This window comes from Oenanthe melanoleuca, chromosome 9 (assembly GCF_029582105.1).
Source record: "Oenanthe melanoleuca isolate GR-GAL-2019-014 chromosome 9, OMel1.0, whole genome shotgun sequence".
Lineage (NCBI taxonomy): Eukaryota > Metazoa > Chordata > Aves > Passeriformes > Muscicapidae > Oenanthe > Oenanthe melanoleuca.
The window spans coordinates 13,330,932-13,348,870 of NC_079343.1; the positions used below are offsets into that span (position 1 = coordinate 13,330,932).

Sequence of the window (17,939 nt, forward strand, 5' to 3'; positions counted from 1 at the left end):
TTTGCACTTCCTGGGCTTGATGGTTTTTCAGTGTGGGGTTAACTACAGACAACTGGTGTTTTTCAAAGCTGGCTCCACACTCACTCATTTTTGACGAAGGCATATTTATTGATGGTTTCTGCCACATCTCGGAAGAGGATTTTGGAGGTCAGGGTGTAGCCATGGTGCACCACTGGCTCCCCATCTGGGCCATCCCAGCAATCCACTGTGAAGAGCAGAAAAGCCCCACATTAAGAGATGTCTCCAGTCTCATCCATCCCTGTGCTCCTGCTGCCAGCTTAGTTCACCTGCTCAACCCTGAGGGGCCAACAAGTTCACTCCACTCTGGCACCTCTCACTGCATCTCCTGCCACCTGCCAGCTGAGCTCTCACTAACAGGACAGACTTTTCCTAGGTCAGAGGAGAATTCTGCATCCTACAACTGTTTCTTCCCTTGTATTAATGTGAGGCTTTTTCCTCATATGTAAAACTACAAAGGTGTAATAGCTCAAATCATGTTTACAGCTACCTTGGGAAAGCAGCTCCATGCAGCCCCTTAAAGACCTGTGCAGCCCCTCACAGCCCCAGTGCAGCCCCTCACAGCCCCAGTGCAGTCCCTCACGGCCCAGTGCAGCCCCTCACGGCCCCAGTGCAGCCCCTCACGGCCCCAGTGCGGCCCCTCACGGCCCCAGTGCGGCCCCTCACAGCCCCAGTGCAGCCCCTCCCGGCCCCAGTGCAGCCCCTCCCGGCCCCAGTGCAGTCCCTCACGGCCCCAGTGCAGTCCCTCACGGCCCCAGTGCAGTCCCTCACGGCCCCAGTGCAGTCCCTCACGGCCCCAGTGCAGCCCCTCACGGCCCCAGTGCAGCCCCTCACAGCCCCTCACGGCCCCAGTGCGGCCCCTCACGGCCCCTCACGGCCCCAGTGCAGCCCCTCACAGCCCAGTGCAGTCCCTCACGGCCCCTCACGGCCCCAGTGCGGCCCCTCACGGCCCCAGTGCGGCCCCTCACGGCCCCAGTGCGGCCCCTCACGGCCCCAGTGCGGCCCCTCACGGCCCCAGTGCGGCCCCTCACGGCCCCAGTGCAGCCCCTCACAGCCCAGTGCAGCCCCTCACGGCCCCAGTGCAGCCCCTCACGGCCCCAGTGCAGTCCCTCACGGCCCAGTGCAGCCCCTCACGGCCCCAGTGCAGTCCCTCACGGCCCCAGTGCAGTCCCTCACGGCCCAGTGCAGCCCCTCACAGCCCCAGTGCAGCCCCTCACAGCCCCTCACGGCCCCAGTGCAGTCCCTCACGGCCCAGTGCAGCCCCTCACGGCCCCTCACGGCCCCAGTGCAGCCCCTCACAGCCCAGTGCAGCCCCTCACGGCCCCAGTGCAGCCCCTCACAGCCCCTCATGGCCCCAGTGCAGCCCCTCACGGCCCCAGTGCAGCCCCTCACGGCCCCAGTGCAGCCCCTCACGGCCCCAGTGCAGTCCCTCACGGCCCAGTGCAGCCCCTCACAGCCCCAGTGCAGCCCCTCACGGCCCCTCACGGCCCCAGTGCAGCCCCTCACAGCCCCTCATGGCCCCAGTGCAGCCCCTCACGGCCCCAGTGCGGCCCCTCACGGCCCCAGTGCGGCCCCTCACGGCCCCAGTGCGGCCCCTCACGGCCCGTCATGGCACAGTGCACCCCCTCCCAGCCCCTCCCAGCCCCAGTGCACCCCCTCCCAGCCCCTCCCAGCCCCAGTGCAGCCCCTCCTGGCGCAGTACAGCCCCAGTGCAGCCCCACACAGCCCAGTACAGCCCCTCCCAGCCCCAGTGCAGCCCCTCCCGGCCCCGCACCCACCTTCCACGCAGCGGCAGCCGGCCTGCAGCACGCGGGCGTACATGTCAGCGCGGGACTGCGAGAGCAGCTGGTCCCCGCTCAGGTAGGTGTTGTGGGACGAGGCGATGAAGTAGTGGCACAGGGGCTGCTGCATGTCCTGGTGCACGTGGCGGTGCAGCGGGTTGGACACCTCGCAGGCCGGGCTGCGCATGAAGCTGGTGAAGCCTGGGGACACGGCAGGGACACGTTGGGGACACGGCAGGGACACGTTGGGGACACGCCAGGGACACGCTGGGGACATGGCACCGCCAGGAGAGTCCTCCCAAAGCTGAGCACTGACAGTGGGGATGGACTCCAGAGGCCACACAGCTCAGAACCAAATGTCTTTTTTGAACAGAATTCCTTGCTGCCACTCCTTAAGCAAGGCAGGTTTAAAATTTAAAAATGGATGGCAGCACCCTGAGCATGGATGGGGCACACAAGGCAGCAGCCACCCAAAGCAGAGCCGTGGATCAGCAGCCAAGTCACTGACCCAGCCATCTTCACAGTTTTCTTTTTTCTGTAAGTTTATTCAAGAAGATGGTCCTTGATTTATACCCTCTAAAATGAGAGCAGCACTGAACAGAGAAAGCTTTAAAAATACCTCCTTTAAGAATGAAATATGTTAAATATTTGCAGAGCATAGTGCAGCCATGAAAGCAGCTGAGAGATAAAAGCAGCTGCAGCAGCAGGTTAAGAGGAGCAGAAATGCTTGCAGAAATATTGTTGAAGTGCCACAGCTTGTTTGTTTTACTTTCCTTGTTTTGGTTTGAGTGCAGCGCCCTGGGTCACAGCAGAAGCTTGTTGAAGGGAGGCCATACCCTTCAGGAGGATTTAAATACCACGTGGAGGAAGATTCCTACTTCCCTCCTCCCCAAATCAGCATTATGCTGCTCCAAGGAAGCTTCCTTCTGGGCAAAGGAACACACCATGGCATTTAATCTATTTCATCCCAGCTCTGAGGCTGATTTGATACCAAGTTGGATTCTGAATAAACATACAATTTACAACTGCTTTCACAAACAATGGGAATCAGGTATTAAAACCTGATTTGAATGAAAATGCAACTATCCACACTATTTCACAGAGGCATAAATGAATGGATTGTGCAGGATCCCAGATCTCCAGAGCCAAGGCAGAATGAACACTTGGCTTTCATTACCCTCACTGGGAGCAGGCTCCAGATAAACTGCATGGTACAGGACAGTTTGTGTTTGTCTTACAAACACAGAGTGGGCAATAAATGCCCACAGCCTCAGGCATGCATAGGATGGCTGGGATGCAGGGCTGGAGAGCTGCTGCCTCACCACACCCACTCACATCTCCCCCCTGGCTCACAAACACACCCACACTCCCCACTGCTGATCCAGGGCACTTGGTGTCACAGGCAAACAGCAAAAGCCTCACCAAAACACCATCACAGCACTTCTCCTCCTCTGCAGCACAGCAAGACAAAACTCACTCTGAAATCAAAACTTCTACCTTCAATCCCAAGAACATTTTGCTTCTTGTTTTCTTCTGACACTTCAAACTTCTGTATGATGTCCAGACAATATTCTGGTGTCACATTATTCATCTGCACAAAAACAACAGTGGAGGTACTCTTAGTTTAAATGTCACCAGCATGTGAAAATCTACCTAACTTGGAGGAGACAAATAGGAGAGAGAGGTACCTATCAATTAAAACCTATGTCATTTTAGTGTCAAAATGAAAATTAGCTGTTTAGCAGCTTTAATAGTTGTACTGGGCAATACTACTGAAATGAGAACTATGACATTATATTCTTTAATATAATCTTCTTAGACATGCAAAAAGATTTGGCAGGCTTGGATTTCATTTTCATGCGTTTTCCACTCCTATGATTTCATTACTTCCAAGGGAGTTCACTATAATACACAGGCTAGGAGAGAAATAATTAAATTCTGAAATGAAAAACAGCAGCTTTTCTGAAACAAATAGGAATTTTGTCAACAGCTTCAGCTAGCCCACAGCTGAGGTTCTAACTGATTTGTGGGGCACTTACAAGCAGACACTTATATTTCCTTCAAAACTAAAGGAAAGAAGTAGCTCCCATCACTCATCTCATCTTTCCTCACTGCCTTGAGTTGTAGAGAAGCAAAAGGATAACAAGGACTGGGTGGATTTCATTTCTCCACTACCAGCATCACAGGAAGACAGTACTGGCACTCAAACCTCTGGCACTTCACTTGTGCCATCATCCTGCTCACTGTTTGTACTGTCCCAGCTAAACCACCATCCTAAATGCTGCAGGAATTACACAGGGTAATAGAAAAAAGAACAATTCAGTAGAAAAAAATAACTGATTATCCTTGCTCAGATTGGTGTTTGATTGCAAACACTGCTCAGAGCATGCCCTGTTCTGGTACACACTGGCTCAGATTAACTGTTCCATTATCCCCCATGGCTCCTTGCTGGCCCAGAGTGGGGTTCTCATGTGCTCTAGGAATGGAAATGTCTGATCTAGTCCAAAGCTGCATCTGCTGGGGAAAAGTTCATTCATTTCTGGTCTTTTAATTGTAGCTTGAGAAGTGATGACTTTGGCCACTAATTTTTTTGTTGCACTTTAAAGTACTCTACTAAAAATAATATGGGATGTTCTCCTAAACAGGGAGCTCTCCCAAAAAACAAGCCAGTTTAACAAGCTAACAAAAACCCCAACCCTCTTTTGTTCTGTCCTCAGGCTGCAGAATATTTCACATCTTGCCAAATGAGTAGCAGATGGAGCAGAACAGACTGTCCACAGATTTCCAAGCATCCAGACAACAGCAAAAGCAAAATGCTGTTTGGGTGAGGGCACTGGGAAGCTGCTTCCTGGCTGGGAGCAGGACCAGCTTTTGGGGCAATGCTGCCCTGCCCAAAGGTGCTGCTGGCACTGGGAATCTTTGGGGGGAATCTCCCTGACCTCCCAACACTGGGAAGGGACACAGGAGGGCGAGGTGTCTCCAAGCTGCCCAGGCTCACCTCCAGGAGCTCCTGTTCCACTCTTTTCCTGGTTTGCTGCTGGAGCAATGCTCCCCAGACAGCTCTGGCCACACAGTGCTCTCAGGAGGGCACACAGAGCACAAGGAGGATGCAGAATGCCAGAGCTGACAGCTTCATGTTTCTGCTGATCAGCAGGTCCATAATGTCCTTGTGCACTCCCAAAGGCAGCTCTCCCACCTCTGCCACGTGTTCCTGATCCTGCCCCAGCTCCCTGAGCACCCTCTCACACCACTGTCCCCCAAAAATCACTTCAAAAATCATCCAAAACAGCTCAAACTCTTTCTAGAAGCATTTCAAGAAACAATATCTGTCACATCTGTCTTAGCCCTCAGTCCCAAGTTGGTATTTTCCATAAACTCCTTTCCCTACACTTGAATGCAAGTCCAAGGCCCTGGCCATGGATGCAGATGTAGCCATACCTTCTGTTCCACCCTCAGAAACTGGGCCAGCTCCTCAACAGTGAGATGATCCTTCTTGTCACTGTAGCTCAGGAGCAGCAGGTAGAGATCTCGACGCAAGGACATCATCTTGTAAAACACTGAGAATTCTTCAAAGTTCAGGGTTCCTTGGTTCTCATCTGTGTCTGCCTCCTAAGGGGTAACAACACTCAGCTAAACAGGCTCAGCAAAGGAGAAATCAGGGAATAAAGCAGAGCAGGACTCGTGTACACCAATAGAAACAGTAAATTCTGGTCTGCAACACTGTTCAGACACAAATTCTAACAGCTAAAACAACTGCAAAATTTTATCATAATTTCTGGGGTTTTTGGTGAAAACAGTTACTAAACTAAAGCCAGATATTCTCTGTGAAACTCGAATTTCCTTCTTTAATTTCAAATTTATCTCCCCCAGAAAGAGGCTCACTCTGGTTTTATTCTGATCTCTTGCCCTCCTGTATGCCCTGCAGTTATCCTGGATCAAAACACAGCAAGAGGCACAACAGTATCACCCAAGGCTTCCTCAACAACAGTCTGATATTTTAAAACATTTAGAACAGTATCAGAGTCTTAAATGCACATTTTTTAATCTGCAGCACTCTGCAGAGGGGACAACTCTGCAGCAGCACCGAGACTCCTCACCAAAACATCCACCCAGCATCTCCAGTCTTGATTTGCTGTTTCTCCTCAGAGGTAGGAAGAGAAGAAAGCAGTACTTAGCACACACTAATATAAGCTTTTTCCTGTGAACATCTGCCTAAGAGGATTGCTTTGGATTTTCAAAACAAAGAATATATTCTGGAGAACGCTGGCAGGCACTGCGTGGGTCTCCATGCAAAAAACAACTGTAAGCTACTATCACAGCAAGGCAGCTGAGAGGAAAAGAATTCTCAGCTAAATGGTGTTGCATGGGATTTTTAATCATTTTATATCTATTACATACCTCAAATGATATCCATAATCTGTGGGAACAAGTACAACCCAAATTAAACTCTGGAACACCACCCCACCAGTTTCCAGATCTTTGGGAGTAACTCCAGACTCCAAAGATGATCTCTAAAGGGGATTTTATGCCAGACAAACAAAGCACTTTTGACCATAGAAGATTCTTCAACTTTCCCATGTCTTACAGCAAACCAGCTTTGAGCTGGTACTGGTTTAGAAAAGTGAAGATGACTTTTTCTGCTCTCCATTATGTTCTTGGCTTATCTTTCCTTTCCTACAGTAAACACAAGGACTGGTAGAAAATTGGAACCGGTTTCAGACAACAGAAGTAAAAAATTGATTCTAAATCAATCAAATCTGAATGGCTAAATATTGAGGAAGTTGTTAAAGAAAACCTAATTACTTGCATAAAGCCAGTTTCTATTCAATGATTTTCCATGAAATAAATGAAAATATATTTCAGTAGCAACAGGGTAACTTCATTGTCCATCAATGGCAGCATTGAACAATTCAGTTCCCAATTCAATTCACTGAACAGTTCAGTTCACAGAGTGAAACCAGCAGTGCAGCACAAAGAGCAACACTGGTAACATTTTACATTTAAGTAATGTTCTGATGCCTCTGGCTACAGAAGGTAAGACTGACAAAGCCTGTGAAGCACTGGGTTTTCAGTCCCAAGCTGCAGATCTGCTCTGGAGTGGCCAGCAATGGACCTGGCCCTGGTGGCAGGCACACACCTGGAACATCTGGCGGACCTTCCTGCGGGGCAGGCTGACGTTCAGCTTGTGCAGCAGCTGCTGGATCTCCTCGATGTTCAGCAGCCCGTCCCCGTTCTTGTCAGCCTCCTCGAAGGTCTGCTTCACCCAGCTGCCAGCGTGTCAAGGACAGCACAGGGATCTCCTCATGGAGCAGGGAGCCAGGCCAGCCCAGCAAAGGCTCCTGTTCACCCCTGCCCTTACTGCAGCTCAGTCAAACGCTTAAAAGCAGAACTGGTTTATGGCAATTATTCACAGCTCAGTGCACAACCCCAGCCCCCCTGCACTCCCATTTCTAATGCTGGTTCCCCTCTGAGAAAGTGCTCTAAAGTTTTCAAATATTGATAGGCTTACTCTGGGATCTTCTTCCACCTGAACTTCCCTTCCCAACCAGCACCTTTCCCCCTCTCCTTGCACAAATATCCCTCAGCACTTCCTGCTAAGCTCTGGCAGTAGCTGGGAGTGGGACAGGGCCATTCTATGTGCAGTCTCCCATATGCCACACTGGATAAAACAAACAGGACTTGCAGTGATGTTTCACCAGGAGAGAAGGTACAGCAGACAAGAGTAGCCCAGAAAAGTCATGGTTAAATACGGCAAGCTGAGGACAGGTGCAACAGAGCATGCAATACAACCCCAATGGACCTGTGCCTGCTGTGGATCAGAATCAAACATGGGAGATATAAATTAAAAATACCTGAAATATGTATATGCTCCAGGAGTACCACTGGAGATTTCCATGAGGCAGAAGAACAGACAGCTTACAACTTTAATTAAGATGGCCTTGGGGTTTGGTTTTTGGGGGAGGAGTGCTCTTTGTGTATAAAATTTTAGTCATCACTGCTGTGAGAAGGCGGCACATGAAGAAAATATTCAGGGGACATGAGGTTCACTTTGGCTACTGGGCTACAACAAACACTCAAGGAGCTTTAAGGATTTGTGCTCCTGACAAACAATGGAGGCTGGGAAGGACACAGACATCTGACTTACACAAGAGCAACAGAGATGGCCAGAAGTTACTGAGCTATTGAGATAACTAGAAATAACTAGCCCCTTCAAAATGGAATTCATTAACAAAATGTGAGCCTGTTCCCTGAGTGCCATGCAGTTTGATCCAGTGCCGTGGTTTATGCACACATAAGTGTCCGTGTCAAACCCATTGCTCAGGTTTCCAATGCGATCAGTGGAAGGGTTTTGGCCCCTTCATAGGAGGAGAAGGACACCCTGTGCTGAAGTGAGTGAGCCCCAGGCAGGGACGAGAAGCAGGAGGAAGGCCTGGCTCCCCAAAGGATACTGCTCGTGCGTCCTCTGGCGCTTGGCCAGCGAGTCCTCGTCGCTGATCCCGGCCAGCAGGTACTTGAGCCCCGTGACCCAGGTGCGAGCCTCCTCGGGGTTGGAGGTGATGAGGTCCAGGCTCTCCAGGTGGCTGCCATGGTAAATGGTGAAGCAGCAGCTGGGCTCAAAGCTGCCCTCGGCGTGGCGGTGGAAGATCTCCGACTGCCGGCCCTCGCTGACTTTGAAAATGGAGTCGATGACAACTGGGGGCAAAGGCAAACCAAAGGGCACGCTGGGACAGCCAGCCAGCCTCCTCCAGCTTCTCACACTTCTGAGTTATTCAGGCCCAGAGGTGTTAAACTTTATTAATCTTACACCTTCACATCCCAAAGCCCTGTTGCACTGGAGGTTTCCTTGCCATGGCTGTGCCATGTGCCAGCTGCCCTGGAGGCCCCGAGAGCTCCCCAGAACATCACAGGGCTGAGGCTACACAAAGGGAGGAGACAGACACCAACTGTCTCCCATCAGCCCATGAGCCCTTGGAGCTCTGCAATTCACATTCCAATACTGAACTGCCCCAGAAATTAGCAGAAATATGAGTTTACTTTTTGCCTTCTCGCTCTTCCGGGAGGGCCTCCAGCGGATGCAGGTCCTGTGCTCGTCCAGGTAGAAGAGACGGACCAGCCCCTTGCTTCCACTCTTCAGCTTCACCATCTGTGTCCCAGACTGCATCACACTCATGCATCTTTCAACTGCAAGGCAGAGCAGAATAAATTCAGCTGAAGGCCACCTCATCCACTAATGACATGACTAATGGCTCCCCAGCATCTGCCAGGCACACACCAGCTCTGACCTGGACCTCGAATGACAGCAAGTGGGCAGTGCTGGGAGACTATTCCTCCTTCACTGCCACCTTCACACAGGAAAATGGAACAGCTCATCTGACTGAACACCCTCACCACAAAGGCAAAGAAAACTTTAATCTGTGTTGAAGGAAAATATTTTATAGCTGTTTCACGCTCATCTTATTTACATTTTTTTCTATTACTACACACAGGGCTGTAATTTTAAACCCCATGTACCCTTCATGTATTTGGACTGGGAGATCTTCATTCAAACCCTGCAGTCCTCTGGGCTCAGTAGCCCTGGTGTTTGTCCCTCATGCTGTGGCACTGGCAGAGCTGCTCACAGAATGACACAGACACATTCACACCCTCTCCATGCTGCCACCAACCTTTGAACGCACACTGGGATGATTTCCTTTTATCCACCCATCCCATCCGGATGATAAGGCTTTTTTCCTCCTCTGTGTTTTGACTAAAATAAACCCATTTCTTCCATTTCATCTCACATCCTCCCCCCTGCAGCCTTCCAAAGACAAGGATCAAGATAACATTTCCTCTTGATCTCAGTATATATCATGTTCTTAAATTACCTTCTGGTTTTATCCATTCACAGGCTCTCCTCACTTGGTATCACTCCAAATTCATCTCCCTGGGTGATTTGTTTACACTCTGGCTGGCTCCCAAATAAACTCTCTGGGTCTGTCTTTATTTCTTATCACCTTTCCTCTCTCCAGCACTTCTCTCTCCAGTGCTCCTCAGTGTCACAGCAAAGACTAACCCACGCTCACACTGCTCTCTGCCAGAGCTGGGATTTATTTATTCTCCCTGCTCTGGCACACTCACAGGCAGTCAGAGCAGCATCTAAACACTGGGCAAACCAGGGATGAGCAGCCCTTGGCACTGGAATAACCTCCCCTGGCTCCCTCACTCACCAGGAGCTAGCAAGGCAACCCCCACATGGAATAAACTCCATCAGAAGGAGGCTTTTTCCTCAGTTCTCTTTCTTGGAGGAAGGAGGGGACTGAGGTTGAGCTGAACAGAACAAAACTCTTCTGAAAACATCACATGATGCAATAAATGTGTCCTTTATTATGTCCATAAATAATGGCAGCCCCAGATCAGCACATCCACTGAATGAAGGTGAGTTTGGAGGGGCTTTAACATAAACCACAAATGTGACATAAATCAAGCCAGAAGGAAATGTTTGACCAAATGCTGGCTGGGGCAGCATTAACATGGATCTATCTGAAGATGCACAAAGTACCAGGAAGACAGACATTTACAGCAAAGGGATGGAAAACTCAGAGCTGAAAGAAAGATGGATTGAAGCAAAAGTAGTATCTAAAACTCCCTATGTACATCCACACAGGAATGCCTTTTCTTGGCAGACCCAGCCTTTTCCTGTGGAACTGAGTTTTAGGATTCCTACCAAGACACAGCACAGAAATGAGGTTCTCCCTGTGAGCGTGGACACACAAACGTGCCCTGCTCCATCAGCCTGGCACACACACCACAAGCACCTTTTGATTTCACTAATAGAGATCACTTCCAGCAGGGCTTTAGCTCAGTAAGAGGTTTAGCAACAAGCTACTCAACACAGAAAATCTGCTTCTTTGCACCTAAGGCTGGCAGTGACTGGTGAAAGTCTTACAAAAAGAACTAATGCTCAAATAAGTCTCTCTATTAGCACCAGCTCAGCTGTCATTGAAAAAATCCCAGCCCAGTTTCACTAAGATGCTGTTGAGGACAGCCAGCAAAAGGCAGAAGGGAGAAGACTACATTTATTCAATATAAGAAAAGCAGAGAATGGGCCACAGTCAGGTAACTGCAGCCAACAAAACTGTGGGGAAAATAAAAACCATGAAAGGCAATCCAGTTCCTTCTTCACCATTTAAATTGCCTAAACATTTCTCCATCACATTTGGGATAGTTATAGGTGCAGTCACATTCATGCTTCAGGCAGACTTCAGTTATAGAGAATAGATTTTAAAAACTTTTTCTTTCACAAAATGGAAGAAACCCAGTTCCTGCCCAATATCTCAACAGCCTCCACCTCCCAAACCCCACCTGCAGTAGGTCCATGCCCCAGGGAGCAGCAGCTTTGCTGCTTGCACTTTCCCAATTCCAAGGAAATACCATGAGAATTCAAACATTTAAAGAACAGCAAAGGTGTAAGGGAGTTCACGGCATCATTCCTGCTGTGTAGGTGTTAATAACAAAGGCTCCACTTTCAAGAAGGGATTGGGATAATGGAAATGCCACAGCAATCACGGGCACACTGGATTTCAGTTCTGCAAACCATTTACAGAACACCCCATCCTCCCCTTCAGGCTATTTATAAAATATAAGCATGCAAATAAAAAAGGTCTTTTTCAAATCTATTCTCAGTATGCTAATGCCGGTCCCTTGCCAGACACCACACATTAGCATCTGAATCAGGGAAGGTATTGAGCAGGCAGGGCAGAACAAAGCTCCAGAAGAGCAGTTCAGGAAGGATTTCACTAAGGAATTGGGAAACTGGTTCCAGAAAAACATCTAATCCTATAGATAAACCAGGAATACAGAGTAAATGAACAGCTCCTCAATGCAGACATAGATTAAAATTTGAGGAAGCAAGATTCCCATTAAAAGATATTCTTCTAACACAAGGACCAGCTGTGCATTTTTGCTCCAAGTCTGAAAATGAATGAAGTTCAACTAGAACACGATATAGTTTGTGTTACAAGATCAAAGAAAATTAATCAGGAAGTTTAAATAAAAAATTATTCTTATGCAATGCATAAGGAAGGTGTCCCTGCCCATGGCAGGGGGTTGGAACTGGGTGGTGTTTAAGGCCCCTTCCAACCCAAACCCTTCCATGATTCTATGACATTTGAAGCTTTAATTTAAAATTAAAAACCCCTGAAAACTCAACTCTCTTCTGTTTCCAGATGCAAACTTGACAGTGTAAAATCATCCCAACAGACATCCTGGAGTTTAATGGGATTTAATAATGAAAGACCAGTCTACTTTTTTTCCTCCCAAAACAACCCTTTAAAGCAATACAGACCTGAATTGAAACAGCACTTTTTGATTTAGTTCAGCCATGAGAACAATCCTAACACAAACCTCTCTCAGGGGGGGTAAAGCAGATACAAACCCATCTGTGCCAGCTCGACCTTCTCTGGGGTGGCCACGCTGCCCAGCACGTGGGAAACCTCTGAGGCCAGGAGGAGAGCCATGGAGCCTGGGGTGTCCTGGGGTGTCCTGGGGCCCTCAGGTGCCCCGAGTCCCAGGGTGCCTGAGCCAGGTGTCCCCGAGCAGAGCTGTGGGTCCCAGCTGCCCTGTGAGTCCGTAGCAGCCCCAGCAGTGCTAATCCATCCCCATCCTGTCCTCCCCTCCATCCCCTCTCTAATCCATCCCCTTTAATAACCAGGGAATGGCTCAGCACCAGCCCCTGGAGCTGGAATTCCTCTGGTTTCATTTAATCTAATTCCCAGCAGTAAGTCACAGTGGTGAGTGCACATCTGCCTGCTCTCGTGCCTCAGCACAAAGACTTCAGGACCCTGCAGCCCAGACCAGAAGGAAATTAGTTGGGGAATTAAGACATTACACTGAGCAGCATTTTCAGGCATATCTCTGCAGTGAAACAAACGCCTCCTCCCATAAAACATGTTCTCTAAGGTTAAATAAATATCCTGGCCAATTTTTGCTACTTTGTTTTGAGGTTTAGTCATTCAAGAAAACACTGTTACCTTTGTATTAGCAGCAAAACTTTACTGCCAAGAATCTACAGCAAAAGGTTAGACCACTGTTGTGAGACAGATCATTATACTTTTAAATCAAAATCCAAACAAATTTCTTATTGCTGTCCACAAGCAGTTTATTTTCCTATATGTTAAGAAATTAATATTTCAAAATGCAACCAAATGACAAAAGGTCTGGTCTCATCTTGCTTTTATGGACTTACTGTTACAGCCATCTGACAAAACAAAAAGATTAAATAAGGTATAAAGAGCATTACCAAACACTGAGAAGTATAATTATGAAAGAGGATATAAACTGGGTTTCTAAATTATAGGCATCAACTGCATTAAGCCAACATTAAGCTTGAAGAGATAAAAGGAACCCATAAAATTCAGGAGTTACTTTTATACCTGCAGCAGCAGCAGCTCTTCTCCCCTGCACTCAGTGTTTTGGGGTTTTCTCTGTATTTTGTGAAGGGCTGTGGAGCCCCATGATGGGGTCACTGTCCCTGGAAGCTTTTCAAAAATGAGTGGATGTGACTCCTGAGGAGCCAGTTCAGTGGTGGACACTGTGGTGGTGCTGGGCTGATGCCTGGACTTCATGATCTGAAAGGTCCTTCCCAAAAAAGCCCCCACTGCACTCGAGCCCAGCACACAACTGAACTGTCCCTGTCCCAGCAGTGAAAACACCCAAGGCAAACCCAGAACCCCCAATGTTCTCAGCTGCCTGCACTCTCCTCATCTCCTGTCCTGCATCATGCACTCATCCTGAGCACTGCTCTGCCCTTCCAGCAATGCCATTAAACCATTTCCTGCCCCCAGAGTTTGATAAATCCCACAGAACAGCACTAATGCCATCAGGGTGCTGATGCTGGGGTTACATAACACCAAAGAGCCCAGGGGGCAGAGAGGGCAGGGGCAGGTCTGGGGCCTCCACAGCCCCAGGCAGGATTGGGTTTTGGTTTAAATGCCACAGCTCAGATTTTATGCCAGAGTTTAATTTGCCTCGCAGCAGCTCTTCCAGCCTCACGGAATTTCACACTAAGCTTCTTACAGTGGATTTAATGGTAATCTCTGGGAAGTCCATGGACATGAGATGGACAATCAATCTCTCACACTTCTGCACTTCTCAAGAAACCCTCGAGGAAGCCACACAGCACCAGCAGAGACACCAGAGGCTGAAAAGGGCACGGGCAATTCATCTCAGCCCTGGAGATGCAGAGCATCCAAACAAGTAACCAAACACAAGCTGAGACTACTCAAACAACTGTGAATGGTGTCTAATCAAAGGAAATCCCTAACTCTGGGAAGAAGCTCATGCCTGTAAAGTCACTAAATAATATGCAAACAAAAGAGGGGTAAAGCTTAGAACAAAACCATTCATTACCCAGAATGGAGAAACCCCAAGCACAACTGAAATCCATCAGCATGTTTCAGCTGTTTGTAAGTCTGGGAGCTCTCTGGCAGTGTCTTTTTTTTCTTTCAATAAAAACCCAAAACAAATGGAAAAACCTGGGAGCAGCAGCTCCCAGAATTCACATCTAAGTAACACATATTTCACAGTACCTGCTCTTTCAGCCTCCCCTGTTGACACTTTGGGCTCAATGCTGCCAGGATGAGCAGTAACTCATCTGATTTTCACATTACAAGTCAAGGGTTTCTGCTCTCCACCTTCTCAAGCTGATCCTTGACAACCCTTAGTTATTCTTGAAATGGCAGGACCCAGAGTTCCTTCCCAGACTGAGGCACCTCCTTCTTTGCTCTTAGAGATCAGAAAGGAACCAGAAGCATCCAAACAAAAGCTTGGCAGTACAGTATAATCCAAAAAGAGCCTGAATGATCCTTACTGACAAGGTTTGTTCCCTCACTGAGGCTTCACAGAGCACTGTGCAGTGCCAGGCCAGTGGCCCAGCTGGACACCATGAATAATTCATGTTCTCCACCCCCGTCCCAGGACCCCTCCTTCTGCCAGCTCAGCAAAGTTCCACTTATTATCTCCAAGAATCAGCCCAGGTTTCATCCTTTCTTTAGAAACAACTCCACCAGAGCTGTCCATTGTGAGGGCCCTGGTGCCACTGCAGCACAGTGGTGAGGACTGTAAGTTTTCCATCAGGACTATGGAATTAGTCCTTTGTCAACACTGAAAAGCACAATCGGTTAAGCACAGCCATGGCCAAGTGCCAAAGCACTTTGTCACATCAATGGGGTGAACAAGGAGCACAGATTTATTAAGCAAACACAGTTAAGTTTGCACATCTTAATCCTCTTTCTTCCTCGAGGATCCCTCAGCAGGGAGGGCCCAGCAGTTGATTATGACACTACAGAGCGTGTGGAAAAAGCAGGAGGTGGGAAGAAAAGGAGCAGGAGGCTGCCCCTGCCGAGGGAGGATGAGCACACAGCGGTGTGGTGTCACTGTGCCAGACAGGGGTGGCTTTCAGGACAAGCAGCACCCTCCCCTGTGTGAGCAGACACCAGGCACATGGGCAGGGCTGTGCCCGTGGCCCCAGAGCAAAGCCCAGGGAAGCTCTGCTCAGGAGGGCAGTCCCCCTCACTGCAGCTGGGCCACCTCTGCAGTGCCAAGCAGGGGCTGCTCCTGCCTGAGCATCCCAGCAGCCCTGTCCCTGGATGCAGAGGTGGAGAACAGTAAACCATGAGCTCTCTCTGCCAGAATCCCACATCTGCCCTCTAAAAAAATCAATAAGGACATAAATAAGGATCATACACGGGTGAGCCAGACCTTGTTCTCAGCCTGCCTGTGCTGTGTGATACAAGAGATACAATTCCCACCACAGCACAGAGCTAGGGCAGAGCCTCTCATTCACCACACTGCCCTTTGTATGTCACACCTCCCCCTTAACTTCATCAACTCAACAAAAAAATAGGAGAAAAATCTCCACCACCAAAAGGCCCCTCCTGAAGCTTGCTGCTGTGCCCGCACAGAGACGTGGGGAGGATGAACTGCCCCAGCCCCAGCACAGACAGTCAGCTCACAGAGCAGAAACAGCCTCGTGTGACAGCACCTGGGCCCTGCCCAGCACCTGGCTGGGGAGGGGAGCAGTGAGGGCACAGAGCAGCTGGAATGGGGATGCAGTGCCCAGGGCCTGGAGCAGGCTGCAGGGAGCACTGCTCCCCTCCAGGCTGCCTGACAAAGCCAACCTGGGGCTCCACTAGAGACTTGGAAGAGGGGGAAAAAGGCAGAATAGAATGGAAGGTGAAGTTAATTAACCTTTAAAAGTAATGAATGGAGACTGCAATGCAACAGATGATATGAACTAATTTATTCACCCTCCTCAGAAATAGTCATTTTGCTAAAGAAACATGTTTATCTATTCTATTTTAAATTACCTCTGTGCAAGTCACCGACAGTGAGTCACCTGTGGGCAAACAGTGAATTGACAGTCTCAAACACTGAAATGATTTTATAACTGAAAATGATGCTGTTTTGTGCCTCTGAGTTTCAGGCTGATCAATGTTTCTATTGGTAACGTGGGAACACCTCTGAGCCCGTTCTCTGCTGTGCTGGTGTTGATAACCTGCCACAGCACAGGCCTGAGCTCCCTGCCCTACAGCCAGCTTTGCTGGCACTCCCAGGGAAAAAAAACCCAGCCTGGGGCTCCTCACAGCTCCCACTTCAGTCCTGCCAGGAGACAAGGAGCAGCACACGCTCCCTGAGGCATCAGCTGCTGAAGGAAGAGGAAAAGCCAGCACACACAGCCCTTGCAGCGAGCTCAGTGCTGGACAGAGCTGGGAAGGTTTCTGTCAGCACGTTCTGCTCACCAGCCCCTGGTGTCCCCAAGTGCCAGCACTGACCCCAGGGTGGCACTGCGACAGCTCAGTCTCCAGCAAAGCACTGAAGGAATTACCTCAACAATTCCAATCCATGCCCCAGAGTCCTGGAAAGACATTTCCTCAGCAAATGCCAACAACATTCCCCCTAACACCATGACAGCGTTCTGTAGATTTATTGAAAAAAAAAATTAGATTTCATTCACAAGCACCAAACCCAGGAAGACTGAGTAGTTAGCAAGCACATAACCCCGTTAGTACCTGGCCAGCCACATCCTCGGCAGGACTGATCAGATACTGCCCCTGGAGCCACCAGCACCCAGCTCCAGCACCCCCAGAGCCCTCAGCAGGGCCATGGCAGGGACACTCTGTGGTGCCCCACTGTGACACTTGGGTCAGGCAGCACTGGGCACCCTCCTCAGGACGAGCCAAAGCACCTCAAGGCTTTCCACTGCCACAGCTGCCATGTGCATGTGCCAGCTTCTTGTGAGCGCATTTAACACTGAGATGGATTTAAACTGTTATTGGAATGAAACCTGTTGATGCCCAAATTCCTCTCAGGAGACTGAGGCCTTCCATACCCACTCAGACCAGTTTGCAGTTGCAGGCTAATTCCTTCACATATCAGTATTCCAGAGCCTACACTCAGTGCCTGGACAGCTGCAGGCACAGGAGTCCCACAGCAGCTCAATAAGGGCATTAAACAGGGCACTGCCACAGTCCCTGCTACAGAGGGGAGCCTGGCCCTGACCCCATCTCTGAGTGACCAAACCTCAGTGCCAGGGACAGCCAGGGACAGCAGGGACACCCCAGGACATCCAGGGACATCCCAGGACAGCCCCTCACTGCTCTCCCCACACAGAGATGGCACCACCACACCAAGGATGAGCACCTGGAATTTGGCCTTGCTGTCACACCTGGTAAGGAAGGGACTGCAGAATGCCCTGGAGCAGAACTCCACCTCAGCCAAGCTCTCTGGTGTGGAATGTGCTTCTCCACACACACACACACTGCCATGAGATTCAGAACCTGAAGCTGCTGCTTTCCTTGCAGGCCTGCTGCCAGCCCCTCCAGGAGAGCTGTGAATTATTCAGTGGGGCCATATCCATTACCTGCTGCACCTGGCAAGGCAGATGGAGTAACACCTGCCCTCCTTCAGCCACCAAAGCTCCGTGGGGAGCTCTGGGTACCCAGCCCCTGGGAGGGGAACAGCAGCATTTGGCACCACAGCTCAGCAGCCCCAGCACAGGCAGCCCTCCCTGCAGGGCATCCACAAATAACTCACTTTTGCCTAAAATAGGCTCTGATTTTTATACAGTAGCTGTGTCTATTCCCAGTGACTTCCACTAGATAA

General features: G+C 49.6%; 1 protein-coding gene across 3 annotated transcripts in view; it reads right to left on the reverse strand.

Annotated features, from left to right (window-relative positions):
* The window catches only part of PLCH1 (phospholipase C eta 1), a 52,850-nt gene that overhangs the window by 16,404 nt on the left and 18,507 nt on the right, over nucleotides 1-17,939 (reverse strand). For all 3 annotated transcript variants that reach the window (XM_056498983.1, XM_056498984.1, XM_056498985.1), the window contains exons 3-9: nucleotides 8,835-8,981; nucleotides 8,249-8,492; nucleotides 6,937-7,066; nucleotides 5,238-5,408; nucleotides 3,297-3,390; nucleotides 1,797-2,000; nucleotides 85-205 (exon numbers count right to left, since the gene is read on the reverse strand). In XM_056498983.1, coding sequence (XP_056354958.1) covers nucleotides 85-205; nucleotides 1,797-2,000; nucleotides 3,297-3,390; nucleotides 5,238-5,408; nucleotides 6,937-7,066; nucleotides 8,249-8,492; nucleotides 8,835-8,981 — 1,111 coding nt within the window. The remainder of the gene's footprint in view (nucleotides 1-84; nucleotides 206-1,796; nucleotides 2,001-3,296; nucleotides 3,391-5,237; nucleotides 5,409-6,936; nucleotides 7,067-8,248; nucleotides 8,493-8,834; nucleotides 8,982-17,939) is intronic.